Below are 17,156 nucleotides of genomic sequence, written 5' to 3' on the forward strand. Positions count from 1 at the left end.
AGGCGGGAATCGAACTCATACGGAAGTGGCTTCAGATTCTCAGTGCTGTGCTTTAACCCGCTGCGCCACCAGGGAGGGCCCATATTTTTTAAAGAGTTATTTATTTATGCATACAGAACTGGGGTACAGGCCAGAGGTCCAGGGGGTGGTGAGAGGATTCACCAGAGCCAGAGTGGGGAGCAGAACACACAGAATGATGAAGTACACTGCTGAGGGGTGCAGCAGGCAGGTCAGGAGAGATCTGCCACACCAAGTGGATCACCTCTGGGGTGGGGATCGAGCACATGATGAAGTGGCTTTAGCTTCTTGATGCTGTGCTTTAATCCATTGCACAACCAGGGAGGTCCTGAAAGTAATTTTCATATACTTTTCTGAGAGGTACTCTCAAATTTCTTATTTGTCTTAAAATTTAAAAAATATATACAATTTGAAAGTATATGTGGTCACAAAAACATTATGTGTCTATGTTAATTTTATTTTTATAGAATGGCTTCTTTCTCAGCAAGTGCAGAGCATACCTCTGGTGCAATATATAACTTTTCTTAACTCATTTGATCTAATTATATACTTGTGACCATTAAATAAGTTACCTCTTTTTAACACATATGAAATTTTGTAATATATAGGATCTATATCAATACATATTTATAAATATATTTTCTCAACATTCTGAATACCATGTCTTAGATTCTTATGAATATAGAAGATTTTACTTTTAATTTTTAAAAATTAGAGACAAATCATAGATGTAGAATTTCATTAAACTTTCCAATTTAGTCAGGCTATGAAATTTATTTTGTATATTGTGTTGTCATCTGGTAAGGGAATAATAACTATGAGTTTCATTAACTGAGAAGCAGAAACTAGAAAATGAAATGTAAACCAGTGAACTGTGAAAATGATATAGCCACAAATATAGTATTGAAAATGATTTTGCATTCTTTGCTAATGCAGATGTGTTGTGATGGGATCATTGAGGTGGAATTACTTAACGGGCTTTTTCAAAAAGAACTTGAGCATATACGACCTTAATACATTAAATGAATAAAGTTTTAAGTAATTTTTTCTTGGAATCCCTAAACTGTACTACCTGGATGGGCCTTAGTAGAATTGCCTTTTCTGGCCAATGGATCAGCAGACTTTGTTTGATACCAGATATTGTCATCTTGTGGGTCATACAGTTTCTGTTAACTTTTCTGCTCCTTAGCACAAAAGTCACCATAGGTAGTAAGTGAGCAAATAGGAATGATGGGTATTCATAAATTTATTTATGAATATAGGTAGCCAGTTTATAGCCACGGTCCACTGATTCTGATCTTTCTGATCTTAACACTTTATTTTCCAAATAATAGAACCAAAGCCTCCAGTGACTTAGTCAAGGAGACTGGCTAGCTAGTTAGTGTCAGAACTACTGTCAGGCTTAGTTTGTTCAGATCACAGGTTCTTCTTCCATTCTCTGAAAGCTAGTGCTCTCAAAACAAAGGCACGTTTCTTGTATGGCATTCAGCCAAAGAATTCTGACAGCATTCTTACCAGGCTTAACAATTTTATTTAAACCAGTATTTCTCAGAGAAGTATGTTATTTTATCTTTTATACAAAATAAACAATAATCTCAGAAAAGTTAATGACCTGAATATTTCCTCTCATGTTTAGAATGTCTGCATTAAAATGTTATGATAGGAGCCTCCCTGGTGGTGCAGCAGGTTAAAGCACAGCACTAAGAAGATACAGCCAGTTCCTCATGGGTTCGATCCTGCCCGCTCAGGAGATGATCCCACATGGCGAGGCAGACCTCTTCTGACCCGCCCGCTGCTCTCCTCAGCAGTGTACTTCAACAATCTGCCTGTTCTGCTTCCCACTCTGTCTCTGCTGAATACTCTCACCGCCCCTGCACCTCTGGTCTGCACCCCAGTTCTGTATGCATAAATAAATAAATTTTTTTAAAAAATTGTTATGATAGGGCCCTCCCTGGTGGCGCAGCAGCACAACACCGAGAAACTAAAGCCACTTAAGCAGGAGTTCGATCCTCGCGTTGGAGGTGATCCATATGGTGGGGAGGACCTCTCCTGACCAGCCCCCTGCTCCCCTCAGCAGTGTGCTTCATCAGTCGGCCTGTTCTGCTCCCCCCTCTGTCTCTGGTGAATCCTTTCACCGCCCCTGAATCTCTGGTCTGTACCCTATTTCTGTATACATACATACATACATACATAAATCTTAAAAAAAAAAAAGTTTCTTAAAAGGAAAAAAGTATGTGCCCAGAATACACAGAACACACAGAAATAAGGCTATTTGTTAGATTAAAAAACAACAATGGGGCCCTCCCTGGTGGCGCAGCGGGTTAGAGCACAGCACTAAGCAACTAAAGCCACTTCCGCATGAGTTCGATCCCCGCCTGCCCCGGAGGCGACCGCATGGCGAGGCAGACCTCTCCTGACCCGCCCGCTGCTCCCCTCAGCAGTGTATTTCATCGATCTGCCTGTTCTGCTCCCCGCTCTGTCTCTGGTGACTCCTCTCGCCCTCCGCATTTCTGGCCTGTACCCCAGTTCTGTACGAATAAATAGATAAATCTTTAAAAAAAAAAAAAAAAAACAACAATGATATTTAAGGAAATTAGGGCAAAATAAATATTGCTTTAACATGTTTAACTATTTCCTGTGCATTTAAACATTTTATTAGAATTTATTTTCAAAATTACTCTTCATTGAACAACTCCAACAAAAGCCAATCACGACATTTTTAAGTGATTTGGTATCCTGCAAAAAGTAGTTTTTGTTAAAGTTAAAATCTAGACAGAAACAGTAAATGAAACAATGAGGTGGAAGTGGAAAGAAAATTGATTGAGGGAATTGGAGGATGTCCAATTTTCATAGTGATTATGAGAGAAGATTGGACATTTAAAATTTTCATTCACAGAGTAGTGCTCTAATTAAATTTTAATTTTCAATAAATTAATTCCAATAAATATAAATAATAGATTGTATAAAATGTACATTAATAACTGCTTGCTATAAACAGACTTGAGGCTAGTGTAATAATCCATGAAGAGGTGATAGGGCAGACCTAAGGAGGTGGAAGTAAACTTAGAAATGATGAGGTAAAATCTGCTGAATTTTGTAAGTAGAAGGAGCTGATAACAAAATAAAACTTCTAACTTTGGTGAGAGGATGGATGATGATGTTTAGTATTAAGTTACAGGGTGATGGAGAAGACGGTACTGTGGATAACTGGAAACAGGAGAAATATTCAAGATTGGGCATTTTTTTATTTGTAAAACTAATGTTTTAAGTGAAGTTATGTACTAGGGATTAAAAGCATATAAGTGGCAGCTGAAGTCATGGGAACTGTAAATATGATCATGTAGAGAAATTTTGTCAAGTGCAAAGAGGTTATAGACCAGAACTCTGTAGAATATCATAAGAAAATACTTTTTTGGTTGGTTGTGTTTGATGGTTGTTTACAGTACACCCTCAGAGTAGCCTTAAGGAATTTTCAAGGAGCTAGAGCGCACCATACGATGGGTGATATAAATCCTCTAGGAGGGAGAAGACTCCATTAAGCATTTTTATGAGAAAAGAAATTCCTAGTCAGACCCTTTCTGCCTGTGGGTCAGAGAAGTCTTTCCCTTCCCAGCCTAATGAATGGCAGGATGATAAAATACTACCAAAGCATTTCAAGTCTGTTTGGAATCAAGTTGTGAAGAAAGGAGTTCCTCCACTGGAAATATTGATCATGTGATTAACTAATCTTGTTTGTTTGGGGACTGAGATATGGGAGTTGCTTTCATGTGAAAACAAAAGCAGTACAGATAAGCACCAAACACTAGCATATCCTTTGTAAAGAGTGAAAGGGCAGAAGGTACACCTGCATATTGTACTTTTGTTGACTTTTGTAAGATTTCCACTTAATAAGAAAAACATGCCAATATTGCCATTTCTTTTGCAATTCTTTAATTAAAACAGATACATGGGTATTACCATTAGTGAATCCCAACCCCTAAATTCAGCAGTTTTCTCCATGGGTGTGGAGAGATCTATTCAAGTCCACAACCAGTTTTATCACCTGCCAAAGGATGAACTGTAATTTAAAAGAATCATCGAGTGTACATAGAATGCACAATCTAACATGTATTTGTGTACAAATAAAATAATTTTCACTGTCAGGGATTCTAAAATAGTTTTATAGTAAAATGCTTTTGCTCCTGCACTCATGGCCTATTGCTTATTCCCCAGTTGAACAATACAGATGGCCTTAGGGATTTGTGGTTGGGGTTGTGTTGAGTGCCTGCTGCACATCTTTGTAGGTCCGTATAGTAAGGAATTAAATAGACCCAGATCCAAAGCCTGCAAACAGTATGAGCTGGTGTCAAAATCTTTTTAGGTGAGAAATTACCAATGGCAGTTAAAACATGGCATGAGTCACAGTTGCCTGCAGAACATACTCATTTGAGAAAGCACTGGTTTGCATATCTAGCCCTATACAAAAGGAGCAGCTAAGGAACAGATGGGGAAACAGCAAAGAGTGAGATCAACTCACTCCAGGTAATTCTGTATCTGAAAAGGCAATGGAGTAAAGGCAAATGAAAGAGAGTGGTTAGAAGAGTCCAGTGCAGTGGAGAGAACTATGGAAATGTCTGAGGAATTTCCATTTGTTGGTTTCTGCTTCAAGAAAATGTTGGAAGCACCCTCTTGTGATTTATTCTGTCCCTGCCAGATGTTGGATCTTAGAGAAATGTTAAAGGGGAATTCTTTCGTTGGGTAAGAGGTTAAGTATAAAGCTTCTTAAATTTTCTGGAAATTCAAGAATCTGTTATGGTAACTGGTAGAGGGCCACCCAACTTTGAATCCTTAGCAAAAGAGCTTGAATAGTAGTGCTGTTTACTCTAGTGCCTTTAATTAGTTAGAAAAGGCAACTCCTTCAGTTTGGCTACTCTGAATTGTTACACAAGGCATTTTAGGTGCCCATAGAAACATGCACCCTCCCCATCCACACTCAACCAGAACATCAGTGTGCAAGCAACTTGTACTCATCTACTTAGCATTTCACTTTGCTTTTTGACTTTTAGTTCAAACTAAACATTAATATAAGAAGTTTTGATAATAGCCCATGAACTTCATCCTTTTTAAAAGATGGTGTAGTTCTCTTCCTGTAGTGTAACCATAGCAACTGACAAGGAACAGAGAAAGAAAGCTTTCACACATGCTGTGCTAATTAATCCTGTCCTACAGTTTTTCTTCAGCTGGAAGTTGCAGTTTAATAAATTTTGCATGAATAAGCATGTTTTGATGCATGAACTGTATGAATACATAACAATATCTTTACCAAAAATATTTTTTAGAATGTATATTCCTACCTCAAGGTACACGTTTTTTTGTCTCTCTGTGTGTGTGTTTTGAATCATTGTTTTAATAATTTGTTCCTTTCTTGAAAAGTTTATCTAACAGAAAGGTATTTTAAGGTGAAAGCATTTTATATATCAGTATATAGGAAATTATCCTCAAGAAAATGTTTAAATTGATGGTCTATATTAAAGTAACATCATGTAAGAGTTTTTCTCAAACAGTGAAAAAGTGTATCTCAAAAATATGATATTCTTCATTGAGTTATTACATTTAGAATTATACAAATTTAACAAATTGTGTTAACACATGAGAGATTTAGATACTGAAAACTCATTTTTATGCTTGTTTCAAGATGTTATGTGGCCCCTGTAAGTGTAGTTTAAGCAGTCCTTGACCTAGTATGTGGGAAGGAGGCAAAATAGACAGACAAAGCCTTTTTCTATTCATATTTTCCAGAAACATTGAGCCACTTTTAAAAACTCATATTCAAAATGAGCATAATTAATGTGAAAATACATATAATTATTTAGATTTATACAATTGCTAGGATATTTTGAAGTCTTATTTAAAAACTAGGAGTATCACAATGTTTTATAACTAGGTTGTCTTCTAAGCTGTCAAAGAAAATCTCAGATTTTTTTCATTGTTCCATCTCATGGTCTCACTTTCTGTCAACAAGGTCTCTGGAAAACCAAGGAAATCCAGAGTGAATGTTATTTTTTGCATCACATTTGACTTGACAACAGCATATGGAACAAGTCAGAACCTATTTCGGGACTTGTGCTTAGCTGTTTAGTTTGTGTAGAAGCCTAGTTGCTTGAGAATTAAACCTTTTGAGGTAATTACTAAATTTGGAAACATTTTACCATCCTTCTTGTTCTGTTATTCAGTTTTACCTGAATTAATGTAAGAGAATACCTGGATGAAAAAAGAAATAGATATTATTATTATGGTAATTGAATGTCATAAAGAGCTATTTTATCTTGTTTAGAAAGGCTTAGGACCACATATGTGCTTGTTTGTATGTTTGTGTGTGCATAAAGTGTAATTTTAACATGCCACACTCATAAATATTAATCAAGATAGCATGCCATTGTATTATCAAAACTTCATTGTTGAAAAATTTATTGTAACTGTAGTTGAATTAATTAGAAATTCTTTTTCTTACCAGTTGTATAATTGTTAAATTTGCAGGTAATATAAGAAACTGGATATCAAGTTTGTTTGTTTTTTTTTTTTTAAGATTTATTTATTTGTGCATACAGAACTGGGGTACAGGCCAGAGACTCAGGGGTGGCAAAAGACTTCACCAGATACAGAGTGGGGAGCAGAACAGGCAGATCAACGAAGTACACTGCTGAGGGGAGCAGCGGGCGGGTCAGGAGAGGTCTGCCACACCATGTGGTCACCTCCGGGGCAGGTGGGAATCGAACTCATGCGGAAGTGGTTTCAGCTTCTTAGTACAGTGCTTTAACCCACTGCGCCACCAGGGAGGGCCAAGTTTTTTTAATAAATAGCAAAAAAATCATGTTTCTTTTTAAATTTTAATTTATTTTTTAAATCATGTTCCTAACTACTATAAAATTTAAGTAATTGGAACATTAAAGTGAAGAGGGGATGGTAACTTCATTGTGAAAATGTTGTGTATTTTGAGCATAACATTAATAAGCATTACTTTACATTTGCCATTAGAAAACATGCCCAGATAGAAAGCTACCACAGAAGGATATTTTTCACTTAAGAAAATATATAGGTTTTGTGAGTTTTTAAAGGAATATATATTCATAGCAGAAATTTTTAGAAATACTCAGAAAAACTTACTAAATGAAAAAAATGGATAATTACATATTTCGAAACTAACCACTAAAGACATTCAAATATATTTTATGCTAATCTCTTTGCTTTTTAGTTATTTATGATGGAAGTTAAACTGGAGATAGTTTTTACATTATTTTGACTATTTCCTTAGCTTTTAAAAAAATTTTAGAAAATATTATTAAGATCTCGTGAGATTTATTTCACTATTAGTTATATAGGTTGTTTTCGGATCAGCTTCTTGAATATGTATTGACTAGTTAGTATTTAACAGCCCTTTGAAAGGTAAGATGTTTGGGGAAAATCCTCTAACAAAAGTACCATATTCTCTTCTTTTATATTCACAATGGACATTAGAAAAATGGATACTGGGGATTCTGGCAGTATGGAGAACTGTTTAACTTTTTTTTTTTTTTTTTTTTAAGATTTATTTATTTGTGCATACAGAACTGGGGTACAGGCCAGAGGCTCGGGGGCGGTGAGAGGCTTCACCAGAGACAGAGTGGGGAGCAGAACAGGCAGATCGACGAAGTACACTGCTGAGGGGAGCAGCGGGCGGGTCAGGAGAGGTCTGGCTCCGCCATGTGGTCTCCTCCGGGGCAGGCGGCAGGCGGGAATCGAACTCATGCGGAAGTGGCTTCAGATTCTCAGTGCTGTGCTTTAACCCGCTGCGCCACCAGGGAGGGCCTGAACTGTTTAACTTTTTAAACAACTTTTTTCTCCCAGTTATCTGACCTTGGAACTTTCTCATAATATGTATTTCTAATTTTCAGTAGATTTCCAGGAAGAATTCTTTGGACTATAGTGTAGAAGCTTTCTAAGCTTCTGTGTGATATGTATACATTAATGAATTTGTTATTTATTCTCTTGATATTTTATTAAATTTATGCTGCTTTATTAGGAAATGTAAGTGATTTGTTGGCTTTGTATCTGAAACAGTAGATCACAATATGAATTCCCTCTTTTCTAGCAACCTTGACATTGGATTCATAAGTCTGTATTATAGTATCACATTTGACCTTTTACAACTGTGACCATTCAAATTCAAATTCTCTTGTTCTGTTAATGCACATTTTTATTTTCTTTATCCCACAGGTCTTGCAAGAGCAAAGTCTGTCCCTAGCCACACATACTCCAATGAAGTGGTTACCTTGTGGTACAGACCTCCAGACGTTCTTTTGGGCTCAACAGAATATTCCACCTGCCTTGACATGTGGTGAGAAATGGAAGCTTTACTTTATCTAATCTCTCTGGTAGTACTCAGTCTGGGTCAAGCCTAGACAAACGTGCTAGCAGTGTGGATGAAGATTAATGGTGCAGGATATCTGCGTGTGTGTGACAATACTGCTGCATTTTTAAAAACCAGATTAGAAATGTGTCTTAATCAGACTCCCTTGGACACAGTGTCTGGCAGTGATTCTTGATGGACAAGAGCAGACACATTTTTCAGAGTGATTTTTCTCTCTAAATGTCTTCATTTCTGGCCTTACAACAAAGGAGTTGGTACTTAACAATGTTATAGGTTGGAAGTAGTGGGAAACATTTAAATTCAAAGCAAATCTCAAAGTGGCTGACTATTTTGATCTAAATTCAGTTGTAGTTTACCTTTTTTGGTTACATTTCCTGGCCCTTTTTGATAGCTGTTTGCATTGTTTTTTCCCCCAAGGTAAGGAGAGGATTTGGTCAAATTGGATATTTTGATCATTAGGTGTGGTGGAGGAAAAGTTTGCAAATAAAGATCATTGAATGCATCAGGATATCAGTTATTACCTTTCTCATTATCTTCCTGCTTCCTGCCTTATAGTGGAGATTTGGCCGGGCAAATAATCATTAACCAGTTATTCTTGAATTATGGAGTAATTATGTTTTTTGCATATGGAAATTTTAGGTTGTTTCAGGAAGGTCAGTTAAGGATTCTGCTCATTAAACATAGTTTTGAAATATTTGAGACTTGGAACCAGTTTTGTCTGGGTGCTTGGCAGCTTAGTTAAGAATCTACCCTCAAAATCCAGGAACACTGTTTTATATACTAGTGACTTTTCCCTCACAAACCTGTAAAATTGGTCTTTAAAGGACTAAAAGTTACATGAATTGTGACTTAGGTAAGTTTCTGGTATGTAGTATTTGATTTCCGGTCTCTGACTCCCCCAACGCAACACTTTTCATTTCCTCGTGTATATTGTGTGTGTGGTGTGCTCATTCTCTTAAGAAGTACTTTCTGCTAATTTGCTTTACATAGAGACATACTGACAACATAAAGAAGAGGACTGTTATTTAAATGGAAGAGAAGAAAACTGATACAAAATAGTAGACCCCAAAACCCTCTTGGCTGTCTGCCAAAAATACTCACTGTCAAAAATAGATTCTAGTCAGTATGTTATGTTGAGCATTTTCCCATGTTTATTGCTCCATTTCCAAGCCCTAACATCAGAGTTATGCCTGTGCCATGCCTCACTGTCAACCTCATTTGATTACAATTCTTTTTCTAAAAGCCATTTTGTTATTTTATCATAAGTCAGATTAAATGTATATATTTTTCCAGTTAGTGAGAAGTTCATAGGGCACTGGTTTTTTGCATAATAGATGACGTTGATGCAGGGTACTTTGGAAGCTTCAAAGACCTAGAATTGGGACTGTAATTGAGCCATGGCTCAGCTGCATTGAAGAGAAGAGCAAATATTAACCCGTGGACAATAGCAGAGGCAGGTGGCAGAGGTTTCAGGCTCTTTTTACAGTTCATTTACCATCCTGGGGCAGTAGGGTAGTAACTAAAAACTAACGATCCCTACACAGTGTTACACTTTCCAGTTTTCTGTTTAAATAGCCACAGACTATAAAAATACTAATGAAGACACATCTGCATTAACACTGGAGAAAGTGATGGGAATCAGAGTTTGCCATGATGTTTCGGTTTACTGTCCTGGGTCTCCAACACTGTGGCAATGTGTGAATGTACTGTGTGATTTGATAACTCATCAAGATAGATAGTTTTTGAGACCTTTGTCTCCCTCAGTGAAAGAGAATTTAAGCAGAGGCATCACATTGGACAATGTTTGGTATAGAACTTTCCTTAACTCTTGGATTTTATAACCCTTTGAAAGTCAAGGCATAGGAAATCATCTTTAAGCTTCTAAACCAAAAGGCTTACCAAGTAAATGAAAACTACATTAAGAGATGTGCAAATGTGAAAAGCAGCTTATCTGGATAGTTCCTTCCAAGTCAGGGAGCTCTGCGGTAGGTCATCACTCTGAATAAACTTTATATTCCTTTGTAGAAGCTCATAAGTATGTTTATTGTTGCATGTGTTTTCTAAAGCAGAAAGTTACTTTGTATAATTTTAAGGGATTAACTTTTCATATAGGCTGACCAAGTTATCCAGATCTAATAAATAATTATCCATCAAGATCACAGTGCTTTTAGTGGGCCACAACATATATAGAATTACCACAACATATAGTAGCATTACCTTGTGACATCAATTACAGTGCTCCCCAAGATGGTGTGTGAAAAATGATAGCATGTCAGTCTCTTCCTTTCATCATGTTTTAAAAAGCTAATTAACATATTAACTATGCTTGTCAAAATGTGGAGCAAATCATTTATAAATAAGCCTGTCAAATGTAATGAGATTGCATATTAAATCACCCTTTCCTCTATTACATCTTTGATTTAAGATTAAAATTAATTTATTTAACATTGTAGCAGCTGGGTGACTAGAAGAAAATTTCCATACTGCCTTGATATATAGAAAAATGTCTGCATCAAAATTAACTTTGCATATGTCAGCAAAGAAATTGCCTATTTACTGAATGTTATAAGACCATGTAGCATTGATTTTTATTAAATAAGCTTAATCACCCTTCATCTTGGCAACATACAGAATTCTGCTAACATCCTTTTTTATGCCATCATCCTTAAGGATCTCTCATAAACCAAGGAAATTTATGCAATAAAATAAGGCTTCTTAGGACTCACATTTGTTTATCAGTGTATTGAGAGAATCATAAATTAATCCTTTTTTATCCCCCACTCTGAACATGAATTTATTCTCTGTGAGGTCTTGTCTTAAGTATTTGAATAATGCTAACTTGAATATCGAAGAACAGGGATAACAGTAGTAACAATACTTTTATTAAAGCAAACTATACTCTTAAGTCCTAATGTGCTTTTTAACTGACCTACTATAGCAAAAGATAGCAGAAGAAAACAACCCAGAGTAAAGAAATCGCACTCTCCCAGACTTACTAGCTTCACTCAAACTATCCTCACATTCAGGTTAACCCAGTCTAAAGCCTTTTCTCACTACAGCATATTACATAATATCTGAAAATGATATATGAGAAATTGTCCTTCGTTTCATTAGAGAGGTGATCATAAAATACAAATACAGTAAAATTCCTATTATAATTTATATTCTGAGTCATGTTGGATTCTTTGCATGCTGCAAATAAAATGGGGGACTTTAACTCAACAGCCTTGTGCACTGCCTTTGCACCCCCTCACAACTTAGTCCCCACTATACATACACATAATACATGCATATACACATGTCATGTATGTGCATATCTGCAGGTATATGCATGCCTGTATATTGTCCAGATACTCTCTCAGAGTATACTTAGTCTATGAATTATTGGGTTGAATGCATTTTATGAGACCATTGTCTATGCTGGCATGTATTTTCCCAATAATGAACCATTATTTCTTTTCTACGTCTGTAACAAAAGAGTCTACTTCAAAAATAATGCAGGTAAGAATGACAGTTTGTGTTTATGAGCTACATAAAATCATCTATCTGTCAACACTGTTTGCACATGTTCTAATTAATAAGTTCATGAGGCCAAAGAATAAATGAATTAGTTACTGTCAAAAGGAACACCTCTTTAAGGGCTTTTGAGAGCTGTTCAAATAATATATAATATGTTGCACCAATGATGCAAAAGAACCAGGGGATAGTCAGAAGGACACCTAGGTAACTGAAAGCTGGACTCATGGTAGAAGCCATGTTTCTAAGCCCAGTCATGACTGAAGCTCCTTAAATAAGGATGGCCATATACTTTATTATCCATACAAGGACCCCTTTAATAGTTGGTTAACTGGAAACAGTATAAAACAAGCATCTAACCGTAGCACATGGTCCTTTCTTTTTCATAAAGCATTGGAGTAATAATTTGCTGTTAGTAGTTTAGCCTTTGAGTACTTAATTCACACTGACTACAAACTCAAGTTCCTCGTGAAAAACCAGTTATTTGCATAATTTTTAATTCATCATCCTTGAAGATACTATTCTATATTAGATTGTGAAGACATTATAGAATAGCTGACAACATGCTAAATCTAGTGATGGCCTCTGAGGTGCTGAAGACAGCCAGTTCTATTTCTCTGTCCAAAAATGTGGCATCATTATGGTTTTTACATCCCTGTTGTTCATCACTCTGTTTGTGAGAGAAGAGCTGTTTGTATGTTTTCAGTGGATATGTTTGGTGACTTATTAGTGATAAATTATCTGAATGATAGATAAAATGGGACATTATATATTGTCTTTGCTACTAAATTCTTAAAAAAATACGAATTTTTTTATAATTTGTTACCCATTGACAGATATTCAGGTGATTTTTAAAAAGCTAATTAAATTACAATGAGTAACTTTCATGATGCTTGCAATAGCCCTTGTTATACTCACCTATCTCAGTGGTTTGTCAAAATAGCCAAAAAGGAGGTTTCATGTGAAATTCTTTTTGAAATGTAAGAATCCACAAATATTGAGTAGGATATTAATAAGCCAGGTTAAATAGGTTGCATTTATATTGGAATATAATATCCAAGGTATTTGCATAGCTAAGAATGGAATTTGCTGTATTTGGTTTTAGGAGACAAGCATACCACTAATGTTTAGAGAATCAGAGAGGGTATTCTTACTTTATTTCCTTGTGTATATGTGATTTTGTAATATCTAAGCCATTGCTTAAAATTTTGAGAACACTGAGTGCACACTATTATCTTTTGCATTTTAAGTTGTGTGTTTGTAGAAATCAATTCTCTAGTCATGTAACTGTTTTTGTATGTAAATAAGAGGCAGTATTGTAGTTGGAAAGCTAAGATAGTTCTATGTGTATTAACTATCATTGGCTTCAATTCCCAAGCAGACAACTATGATAGTGAAACTGATTTCCAGAATAACCACTTACTTACTGCTTTTACCACAGTAACAATATTCAAAGCAGTAATCTCCTACCTCAGTGATACTCACTTTTTAATCCTTAGAGAAACAACTACTTCCAACTTTTAGTTTCTATTAAAAATTGTTTCTTTTGCTACTTACTAATTTACTATTTTAGAAATTGTCAATTTGGTTGGTTTCCCATCAACCTCTTCCCACTCCACTTTCATCTCATTCTCCCAAGATGGATGCAATATCATTTTTTGAATATTAATATATAAAATTTTAATGGTTAAATCAAGTCGTATTAATAATTTTGTATCCTTTCTTTCATAGCCCTTTTCCGATACATAAGTTTGTGATTTTTATTAATTTTTGTTTTTTTCCCTCCTATTGCCAGTTACTTGTAAATGAAAAGATTTGTCAGTTATATATATAAAAAAATGTTTTCCAAAAACTTAAACCCCGCAGCAAATCGACCATTCCCATTTAATTGTATTGACATCTCCCTTACTCAACCTTTTCCTTTAAACTTCCTTCTCTTTGCTCTCTTAGGGTAGGAAACATCTGTTGTATTGGAACTTTCATTTGTCCCTTCCCTACGTTATAGGGTCTAAACAGATTATTCTCTACTTTCCTCCAAATCTGTTTTCTACCCTTTTTTGCTCTTCCCTGTGACTTGCATGGCTGACACCAAAACAGTGTGTGCTGCCAGCTTCCTGGACCACTGGTTTACATCTGGTTCAGGCAGGAGACAAGTGGCAGGAAGGGGGGATTGAATACTCTTTCCTCACTCTACTTTAGGAAAGTGGAGTGGAAATTATTGGCTACAGCTTCTACCAGGAAATTACTCTTCTTCCATGGCTCCCCTGTCCATAGATTCCAATCTTAACTTTTTATAGAGTGAATGATGACTCTTTGTCAGTTGGTGTCTTGTTTCTCTTACATCTCCTTAAGTAGCCATCTCATGAAAGTCTGTTCTTGCTTGGATTCATTTCCCTTCATACTGATGACTGATTTCCTATTTTCTGGATACTAGGTCTTCCTCTTCTAGTTTCCTCAGACAGAGCACATTAGAGATATAGTTCTTACTTTTCCAAAAATATCTTCATTCTACTCCCACACATGGTTGACATATTTTGGCTGAGTATAGAATTAGGTATTTTCTCCAGATTTTGAATGCATTGCTTCATTTCTTTAGAACCTCAGTGCTGCTGCTGAGAAGTCTGATTCCATTCTGATTTTCAATCATTTGCATACCTTTTTGTATTTTCTCTTGGAATAGTGTCAAACTCAACCATCAGTCCCTGGAGTTCTGAATTTTCAAGATAATGTATTTTGCTAATTCTTTTCCTATTACTGCTGAGTAGATTCTCTTCAATATAAAGACTTTCAGGCCTTAGAAAGGCGTTGAGCTTTTTGTTAACTTTTTAAAATTGAGGTATCCTTAGTTTGCAACAGAGTATGTGATTTAAGGGTGTATGTTCACACCTCTTCATACATGTATTGCCACACCATGCCTATCACCAAAACACCTATATTCCTCCATTATAGCCCATCGTTTGCACATTACTCCCTTCTTCCACTTTCCCCCTCAATTCTGCAGCCATATTTCTTTGTTTCTATTATCTCTAACTGAAAAAAAAATTGTTTGATATTGGAATTTCTATAATAACACTCTATTCTTTAAAATATTATTTTTGGGCCCTCCCTGGTGGCACAGCGGGTTAAAGGATGGCATTAAGAAGCTGAAGCCACTTCCTGCATGAGTTTGATTCCCACCCGCCCCGGAGGAGACCCACATGGCAAGGCAGACCTCTCCTGACCCGCCCGCTGTTCCCCTCAGCAGTGTACTTTGTCGATCTGCCTGTTCTGCTCCCCTCTCTGTCTCTGGTGAATCCTCTCACTGCCCCTTCACCTCTTTGGCTCTTCCTGGTGGCACACTGGGGTAAAGCACAGCACTACAAGCAAGCCACAGTCACTTCAGCGCGAGTTCAATCCCCAGCCCCGAGGTGATCCACATGGGGCAGCAGACCTCTCTTGATCTGCCCACTGCTCCCTCAGCAGTGTACTTCGTCCATCTGCCTTTTCAGCTCCCCACTCTGTCTCTGGTGAATCCTCTCACCACCCCTGCACTTCTGGCCTGGACTCCAGTTCTTTATTCATAAGTAAATAAATCTTTTAAAAATAATAAAAATATTTTTTTATTTAAAAAAATCATTTACCATATGTACAACTTCTCTCTGGTTTTTGTTGGAAGTTTCTTCAAATATGAGAGTGGCAGGAAGTTCTAGTTTAATAAGACCTTTGATTTTAATAAATGAGGGACTTTGATCTATAACTTAGGAGGGACAACTAGCTGGTCATTTCATTATATATTGCTCATATAAAAAAACCAGACTTTTCTTTGGGACATCCTTAAACATCGAGGAAGGTCCCACTTTGACTCTCCCTCAGATGCTGAGTCCCAGCCACCAGCTTTCTCATAGCAAGACTTGTGAGGGGAGCTGATGGTCACACAGACTCATAAAAATCTTTTTTCACTTAATTCCCCTTTTTTCAGCTTTGCCACATCAGAATCCTCTATTTTAAGATTTTTTGGATTTAATTTCTCTTGGGAATAAACACTCCATATTGCTGGTAGGTTGGGGAAGGAGATGATTCGAGAAAAAAACATGAGTCATTTGACTTGTACAAGTTTCACTCCACCCTTCTACCAGTTGTGTCAGACTCATCCTCACATTTTTTTGGACTTGTATGTACCTGAGTCTTTTCCAAGTTGTTACACGTAAATACTCTACCTAAAATTGAAGTAATATTCTCCTATTATCTGCCTATATTGCCATACTTCACCCACATGTGTTGAAATTAACTTAACGTGCTTAAAGTTACATTCCTTAACTGATATTTTGGTCACTTTGAGGAGGATATGGGGTCTTAGTACATTGTACTGAATCGCTTACTCTTTGATATTCAGAATTCTTGGCTTTGACTGTATATAACTGATTACAAAGGCCCTTGATCTCAAGAAATATATGATTTGTTCAGACACAAATTTTAATTACAAGTGTTGGTAGGTGGGAACCAGTCAATCAGCATAGTGTAGACAGAAACATGAATGACAGCCAGGATCTTAGTGTCAAGTAGTGGAAATTTGTAATCCTTCTCATTTAGCTGTTAGTAAAATAATGACGATTTTTGAAAATACACTTGAGCAGAAAGCCATTTGCCTTTTGATGAGCTAGTGATGAAAGGGGATAGAATGTGAAATGATAATTCTTAAAAAGATCATAAAATGGGCCCTCCCTGGTGGTGCAGCAGGTTAAAGCACTGCACTAAGAAGCTAAAGCCACTTTCATATGAGTTTGATCCCTGCCTGCCCCAGAAGAGATCCACATGGTGTGGCAGACCTCTGCTGACCTGCCCGCTGCTCCCCTCCACAGTGTACTTCGTCGATCTGCCTGTTCTGCTCCCTGCTCTCTCTCTGGTGAATCCTCTCACCCTCCGCATCTCTGGCCTGTACCCCAGTTCTGTATGAATAAATAAATAAATCTTTAAAAAAAAAAGGATCATAAAATGTTTACATCAATTTGAAGACCTGATTGTGGAGGGTAGTTCTTTGGTCCATGGCATGTGTGAGTCCAGTCTGTTTGCTGTTCTAACAGGCTAAGTCAATTAATGAAACTCTTTTCAACAAGCATTCCAATCAATGTAAAGTTTCTAATTCAATGAAGATGAAAAAGTATACTGTTAACTTACTTATTAACATGATTGAGTGGAGATATGACTGGAAGGAAAGTAGGAACTTGTATAAATACCACTGTTGTCTACTAGTGAGTCA

The 17,156-nt window shown here is 36.6% G+C and overlaps 1 protein-coding gene across 3 annotated transcripts in view; it reads left to right on the forward strand.

Annotated features, from left to right (window-relative positions):
- Positions 1-17,156, forward strand: part of CDK14 (cyclin-dependent kinase 14) — a 530,627-nt gene that overhangs the window by 297,717 nt on the left and 215,754 nt on the right. For all 3 annotated transcript variants that reach the window (XM_012720955.1, XM_012720957.1, XM_012720956.1), the window contains one exon: positions 8,251-8,371. In XM_012720955.1, the coding sequence (XP_012576409.1) occupies positions 8,251-8,371 (121 nt within the window). The remainder of the gene's footprint in view (positions 1-8,250; positions 8,372-17,156) is intronic.

This window comes from Condylura cristata, unplaced genomic scaffold, assembly GCF_000260355.1.
Source record: "Condylura cristata isolate star-nosed mole 26May11 unplaced genomic scaffold, ConCri1.0 scaffold00005, whole genome shotgun sequence".
NCBI lineage: Eukaryota > Metazoa > Chordata > Mammalia > Eulipotyphla > Talpidae > Condylura > Condylura cristata.